Genomic DNA, 7,873 nt, shown 5'->3' on the forward strand with positions numbered 1-7,873 from the left:
TGTGACAGGCAGACGGGTGTCTGTCATTACAGTGTGGGATACATTAGAAATAGAGGCATTTCAACACTGTCTCAACATTATTTCTTAGTATGTGCATCTGCAAGCACGATAACGTGTTTCACACAGATGCTCACAGTCAGTTACAGCTATTAAATAACCCAATGTGAAATGCAATCCAAGAAAAAGGATTCATGGAAAATGGCATTTATCCAGCTAGACTGGAGCAATAATAAAGTGAAAAGATCCTGACACACACACACACACACACACACACACACACACCGGTGTTATTTTAGTATCAGTGAATTCAGGTAAATTGGAACACTTTATGCCATTGACATGACTGGAAAAAAATGTCCCAATTATCCTGAATAAACCCCTATTTCAAATTTGATTTGATTTGATATTTTCTGTTTCCATTTTAATTTTTGTTAAAGGTTTAGTACACGGTTACAGGATCAGTCCTGAGAGTCAGATTTACACAGACCTGAAGGCAAATCCTCGAAATATCATGTGATTATATAAAACTCATGCTCTGATTGGGGTCTGAAAGATGAATTTGTTAGCTTGAATTCTTTATAATTACTGATTATAATATATGTATGCATTTGATAAGACACTATGTCCATAACAAACAAATGCATTACTGCTGTTTGGAGTATCAGAGATCCCATATATAAAATATGAATAAATGCAATTAATTTAACTCACTGCTAACTGTTGTTTAAGTTGATTTGTTTTATTTCTACAAAACCCCTGTGCTGTACTGGATGACTCGTGTTTTTAAAATAAGTAGAAAAAATCACACTTTTTAGTGAAAACAGTAATGTTGAGTATTCCTGACTCCTGGATTTAACAAAAAAAAATAAAAAAAAAATAAATAAAAGGTGCATTATGCCAATCAATTAATATAGCTAATGTTATGCCACTGATCACAACCATCCTCATCCAAGTAATGTTTGAAAACATGTTCAAATTTTAAAGATGCAGACTTCAGAGCAACTGATATTCAGCATCATGAATTAATCAGAGTTGCTCAGTGCTGCTCCTCATGTGCATTTGCTCAAATGTGTTCATTTTCTTCAGTAATTGTATTTTATTTGCCCTAATTAAACCAATTTGTAGTTGTCTTAATGGATGTAGATATATGACTTATGTGTACACCTTTGAGATGTATAGACCTGTGCTTCTCCTGTGAGCTGGAGGAGGAGGAGGAGGAGGAGGAGGAAGCATGCCGTCCGGTGAGTGATTTGCGCTTGGTTTGTCGGAGACAACAAAAGGATGCCATGTCCTCTCAAGGTGTAATCCATGCAGCTTATAATGCTGATGAGACGTACCTCTAGATGCATGCACGACAGGGATCCTGCTTATCCGATCAGATATTTGGCTAAACTTGTCTCATTGTTCAGAGCTATTCTTAAATCATGTTTAAGTGTCTCGGACCGCATTGCATTCGTTTTGAACGTATCTCCATATTAAATACAGCCCGTCACATCTGATCCATCTGTCCGAAAGAGCCGAGCTTCGTTACATCTTTAACGAAAAACAAGAGCACGAACTCCAGCGCAGACTTCATCATCCTCTAAAAGCTTATACTAGTGCGTCTCAATATTTAATAGCGACCCAAATAACACCAGAAAAAAAATCTATAATACAAAAATTATATATATAATGTAAATGTATACAGAAAGCTTGCCCATCAAACTTCACGAATGCATTCCCTGTTTCCTCTGCAGTCTAGTGTGAGTGAGGAGGAATCAATCATAGAGCTGATGTTACTTGACATAAAATGTCACGGGTTATTTTCTGCCAAAAACCAACTTTCAATGCATTTTCGCCGTTTTGCAAACTCGTACAGGTTTGCAGGTGGCTGTTTTATTCATGCTGTGACATTTCCAAATGTTCCAGTTCCTCATGACCACCAACTCCCTGACATCTTGCTGCGAGTCGAGCACCAGATCCATCTCGGATTCGTCGGCGCAGACGCCCGTTTACTGCCCGGTGTACGAGAGCAGACTGCTGGCCACCGCCAGACACGAGCTGAGCTCCGCCGCCGCGCTGGGAGTCTACGGGAGCCCGTACACCGGCGGCCAGGGCTACGGGAACTATGTTACCTACGGCGCTGACGCGTCCGCTTTCTACTCTTTGGTGAGTTTAGAACATGCGCGATTATAAACGATAACAACAGCATGCATTCTGTTAAGATCACCATAACTCTGTATAAGGAATGCGTTTCTACATCAGAGAAAAATGAAAGTTTATAAAATAAGAATATTAATGAGAATGATTGCAGAACTGATGAGTTTTATGGACTGTTTTCTAAATTCCATGGGCTCCGTGTTTAGGATAAGCATCATATTTTGCTCATTACCATGTTTATATCAACAAGCATGGTGAATGTAAAGTTTAATTGCTGACAGCTCTTGTATTTATTTCCAGGGAACGTTTGATGCCAAAGATGGAAGTGCGTCTGCGCATGCGGGTATAACACAGGCTGCCGCATATTACCCTTATGATCCCACCCTGGGACAGTACCAGTATGACAGGTATTGAATAGCGGCCTTCATTAGGAGTCTTCTGATTGACAGTTAACATGACTCGGTTCATTTGGATCAATGTCATAGTCAGCGCTCAACATATTGATGCAATAATAAGCGCAATCATTTTTTTTCTTCAGGAAATTAAAGCAATAACAGAATTTCCTTTGAATGTCAGGTCACTGTCTTTGATGTATATTTTATGTTATATCATGTTTGGCCTTCAGGGTTTCCCCTGAAGTGCTTTAATGGACAGACACTCGGCCCCGGTGCACTCGATCAAGCAATGTGTTCGCGCTGTTAAGAAATAGAAATGCGTGGAAATGTAGAGGTCTTAAGGAAATGCAAGTCTTTGCATTTCTCTGTTGCACTGAGAAAACACTTTCCCCACCACACCTTCTGTTCATGCCACAGGTACGGATCTATGGAGGGAGGAAGCAGAAGGAAGAACGCCACGCGTGAGACCACGAGCACATTAAAAGCGTGGCTGCAGGAGCACAGGAAGAACCCCTATCCCACCAAAGGAGAGAAGATCATGCTGGCCATCATCACCAAGATGACCCTCACGCAGGTGTCCACCTGGTTCGCCAACGCCAGAAGAAGACTCAAGAAGGAGAACAAGATGACATGGCCACCGAGAAGCAAGGGCTCCGACGATAAGAAGTACGATGATGATGATGATGAGGATGATGAGGAAGGGTCGCAAGAAGATCAAATCAAAAGTGAAACCAACGATGACGGTCAGCTCCATTCCGTTCTTCACTAGCCTATTCTGTCATATCAATTTAGGTTATTATTAGACCTATTTACCCTGTTGTTGTTTTTTTTTAATGTTTTTTTTTTTACAAAATAGCACTGAGCTATTTGAGTTCTGACGAATATTGCTGAAAGCGCAAACTTGTGAAGGTCTGGTGGAAGGACTATTTTATTGTATAATAACTTATTATTTGTGTAGCGTTATATAATGCAAAAAATTGTTTAAAAAAATAGTATTATTATATTAATAACAGCGGAAGTCTCGGGTGTTCAGTTGCCTAATGCACAGGCTTGTATATGTTGTTCTCTCTCGCTCTCCACTTACGTTCTGTCGCTATTTCTGAACAGAGAGCAAAAGTCGAGAGGACAAGGAGCTCCAGCTGAGTGACTTGGACGACTTTGACACCATCGAGTCTGAGAGCTCCGAGTGTGAGCTCAAGCACCGCTTCCACATGAACGCACACATGGCGACCACCGACGACCGCCTCAAAGAAGCGCCTCCGAAGCTCTCCATCCCCGGTCTGCTCGAAGCCAAAAGCGGCCTGAAGAGCACCGCGGAAGACTGCGAGCACAGCAAAGCGTGCTTCCAGCAGCAGGGCCTTGCGTTACTAGACAGCAAACCGCGCATCTGGTCTCTGGCCCAGACCGCGACCTCGTTGAACCCAACAGAGTACTCCTCGTGTATGCTTCGGTGCCAGCCATCGCCCCCCGCCTCCTCACCTGTCAGCGGCCTGGAGAGACAGCAGGACTCACCTGTCACGACTCTCAGAAACTGGGTAGATGGTGTTTTTCACGACCCCTTGTTTAGACACAGCTCCTTAAACCAAGCACACACGAACACTACGGTTTCTTGGACCACCTCGACCAAAGGGTCGATCTTAGAGACCGGAGCGCTTGGACAGCAAGAGGCCAGCAAGGACAGTATGACATTTCCAAAGGGGGTGAATAAAATATTCTGCTCCTAGCACACCACAAAGACTGTTTGGAATAGCTGTTTACGCTTGCAGTTCACAAACTAATGCCAGACTGTGAATAGATGGGCCCAAAATACGTTTTGTTACATAAAATCATGGGGAAATGTATGCGTTTATTGCTGTGTTGACATCTCACTGGCGAGGGGTTGGTTTATATATATATATATTGGTTTGGCTGACGCACGTTCTGATTGTGTAAATTAACTAGAAGTTTATGTTCTGAAAGACTGAAAAAAGTTCACAGGCTAGTTTCGTTCCGGCTTTTATCGTTTCTTTGGCATGCATATGTTGCTAGTTTTTAAATACGTTTTGTTACATAAAATCATGGGGAAATGTATGCGTTTATTGCTGTGTTGACATCTCACTGGCGAGGGGTTGGTTTATATATATATATATATATTTATTGGTTTGGCTGACGCACGTTCTGATTGTGTAAATTAACTAGAAGTTTATGTTCTGAAAGACTGAAAAAAGTTCACAGGCTAGTTTCGTTCCGGCTTTTATCGTTTCTTTGGCATGCATATGTTGCTAGTTTTTATTGATCATTCTTTTAGACGAACTCGGACCTTGTCGCAACGACTCACACGTGTCACTGCTACGAAAGCATCGCACAAATGCACAGATCTCCTCGAAACGGGGAATGTTCAAATCTGCTCACTATAATAAACGGTGGATTGTTCTCAGCTTGTGTTCTGTGTATCGATCAGAGTCGCTGTCCCTGGTGCTGAACTCACGGATGAGATCCACCTGCTGGCTTCGATTCAGTGACAAATGCAGCTTATGAGAATATAAGTATTACTTGTCATTATTAATACTACTTCTTATTTTATATCTGTCACTAAAAAGTAGAAAGTCGCCACATGTTATCTTGTAAATTGGCATTTGCATCATAAAATACACAACTGTATATGCACAACGTTTCCGTTTTTATAAAAAGACTGATATGTTATATTGAATATGTAAAAGTAATTGAAAATGTAAATTTGATATCATTAGGCCAAAGTAATGGCATAGCGATACGAATGGGCCGACTGTCCACTCTAAATAATGTATACGATGTTCTCAGCAGTGATTGTTTCGTGTTCACTGTGTTTGGCTTTGTAATAATCCCCCGATAACTGTTTATCATTCTCTCGCGTCCTCTGATGGGAGAGATGAGGCCCTCAGGAGCCATAAGACAGCGCTGGATGAGCCCCATTAACCCGCCATAACCAGCCTGTAATTGGGATGTTTTCAGTCATCACTCACTTCACTCTATCGATTTCTGCTCTCTCTTTCTCTGCCTCTGATAATATCATCGAAGCGCCAAATCCTTCCCCCTGACCAGCACTTGAGCTCTGCAGACAGGCTGTTTATATGGCAGAAGGAGAGATCATTTGAGATGTTCATCTTGACACGGACCCCTCAGTTTCTGGAGCTCCTCTGCACTCGGAGGCTTTTTCACCGGGGCGCGTCTCTAAGTGAAAAGGGCAAGAGAATTAGTTGGTGCAGATGAAAGGGCAAAAACACGCAGTCAAAGGCAGGAGTTGACAGTGATGGTGAAAGTGTGGCCCCTGGAGGACTGGGGTCCGCTGAGAGGGCCCTCGCTGATGAATTTCAATGTGAAAGCCAAACGCTTGAGACCTTCTCCTGAACGATCCCCTGCACAGAGACATTTGAAAATGTTTCTCCCTACAACGCACTGCACAACAAATGGTGCTGTTGGTGTTATATTTCGTTGTCTAAAAATTAAGATAATTATTTTTCACTCAAAAAAATATATATATTTAAAATCTAAAGTGCCAGATTTATTCATACTTAATGTGTTATTTTACGCATATATTTTAAATAATAATAATGATGATGATGATAATAATAATAATAATAATAATAATAATAATAATAATAATAACGAATAATAATAATACATGCTTTAAAATTCTAAGACATTAAGATATTTTTTTTCTAAAATTTAAACAATTTAAAATTACAGCGCAGATTTAGATAAAATACCATTGCATATAATTATAAAATATTGTGCGCATTGCATAAAACAGGGTTTGGAGAGGCATGGAGAGGGGAGGAGATGTGATGGTTTGACTTACTCGTTCAGGCGTTGCATTGCTTGAGATAACTGTCCATCAAACATATATTTATAAATATATAGCTGTTATGTATTTAAATTATAGCTGCATTTCCAGCTTTTATTGGAACTTTCTTTTAGTGTGGCCAGTGAAAATGTTGCCAGGCTAAGTAAAGATCTGATCTGCTGGCTCTGAAAAAAAAAACCTTCAGGGATATAGTGAGAGACTTACAATGGAAGTAAATGTTTAAAAGTTTTTTAAAGGTTTAAATGCATAAATGTGATGTTTATGATTTTATAAAAGCACTTACAGTACTTTTTACATTAAGAAGAAGTATTAAAGTTGTTCTAGTTCATTTTATGGTTATTGTAGAGTTTTAGGTTTTATTTTCTGATTGCAAAAAAGTTGCAAAATTGAATATAACTTGGTTAGAAACAGAAAGTGATTTTTTCGCAGTAAAACCATTTGAACACACATTATATTTACATCTTGTGGTAATGAAAACAGTATTGAAACAGTGAGTAATTTAACGTTTGCAGATTGGTTTCATTCAATGTCATTGTAAGCAACCATGATTTCATTTATTGTATTATAAAAAATTAAATAAAAAAAGGAAAAGGAAAATGTGGATGATTTGAATCATTGAAATCATTTAATCATTTAGAGTTAGATAGAAGATGAAAACAACAGAAATCCTGATTATGAAAAGGAAAGAGAGGGAATGACAGACTGACGTCTATGGCGTGAGAAAGGAGGAGCGCTGAATTGTGTTGCAGGAATCGTGAGCTCTCGTGAACGGTATGAAGCGTGTGGTGAACAAGTCTGTCAGTCAGAGCATCTGAAGAGCTTCAGAAACCCTGCATGAACACCGAGTCTGTGTGTCAATCGAACACCTCTTCATCTTTACCCACAGTGATTATGAGTGTCTAGAGATTAAAGTGTCCAGCATGTGGAGAATCTCTCAAATTCTCTCTTCTATGTGGCGTAAAGACCAGTCTACCATACAATGAAACCAGCAGGAGAGCTTCTGCAGTCAGAAAACACACGAGTGTGCATCATGCCAGCTGCATCTCAGCCGCTCCAACAAGAGCCATTCAAACACTTCTTTTGATTTGTCAGAGGAACTCAGTAATATTTCCTTACATGGTACTGCATCAGTGTTCTTATTCCCCTCGCGCCCGACCTCTTGTTTTTATCTTTGCTTTTACAGAAACACTCAAGCCGCTCTTATTTGTATTTACCACTGATCTTTTGCAACACAATTGGATACGGAGGCAAAGGTCAAGCTTAACTCTCTTATGCCTTTCATAGACGAATGAAAACAGCATATACTATTGATCCATCCTCAAATGATGTACATAAATCTGAGAGCTCCGCACAATACCACATGACCTTTCTGCAATTACCAAGGTGACAGAAGTGATGCTTGCAGAAGTGTAGCACAGGTCTATTTCCAGCACTTTGACTGCAACAGAACAGACACACACTCACTTTCTTTAACCTAAAAATAAATAAAACGTAATCACTGATTTGAAATGTGTGT

General features: G+C 40.1%; 1 protein-coding gene across 1 annotated transcript; it reads left to right on the forward strand.

Annotated features, from left to right (window-relative positions):
- Nucleotides 1–1,812: 1,812 nt before the first annotated feature.
- Nucleotides 1,813–4,265, forward strand: irx4a (iroquois homeobox 4a). Its single transcript, XM_016242296.1, has 4 exons — nt 1,813–2,148; nt 2,440–2,546; nt 2,952–3,277; nt 3,642–4,265. The coding sequence occupies exons 1-4, from the start codon at nt 1,900–1,902 to the stop codon at nt 4,256–4,258; spliced, it is 1,299 nt and encodes a 432-aa protein (XP_016097782.1). The 5' UTR covers nt 1,813–1,899; the 3' UTR covers nt 4,259–4,265.
- Nucleotides 4,266–7,873: the final 3,608 nt, after the last annotated feature.

The sequence above is a fragment of the Sinocyclocheilus grahami genome, unplaced genomic scaffold, assembly GCF_001515645.1.
Source record: "Sinocyclocheilus grahami isolate Dianchi unplaced genomic scaffold, SAMN03320097.WGS_v1.1 scaffold654.1, whole genome shotgun sequence".
NCBI lineage: Eukaryota > Metazoa > Chordata > Actinopteri > Cypriniformes > Cyprinidae > Sinocyclocheilus > Sinocyclocheilus grahami.

Coding starts and splice junctions, on each gene's coding strand:
- irx4a (XM_016242296.1), top strand. CDS start 1,900: ATGTTCCAGTTCCTCATGACCACCAACTCCCTGACATCTTGCTGCGAG. Junction 2,547..2,951: donor GGACAGTACCAGTATGACAG/GTATTGAATAGC, acceptor TTCATGCCACAG/GTACGGATCTATGGAGGGAG. Junction 3,278..3,641: donor AAGTGAAACCAACGATGACG/GTCAGCTCCATT, acceptor ATTTCTGAACAG/AGAGCAAAAGTCGAGAGGAC.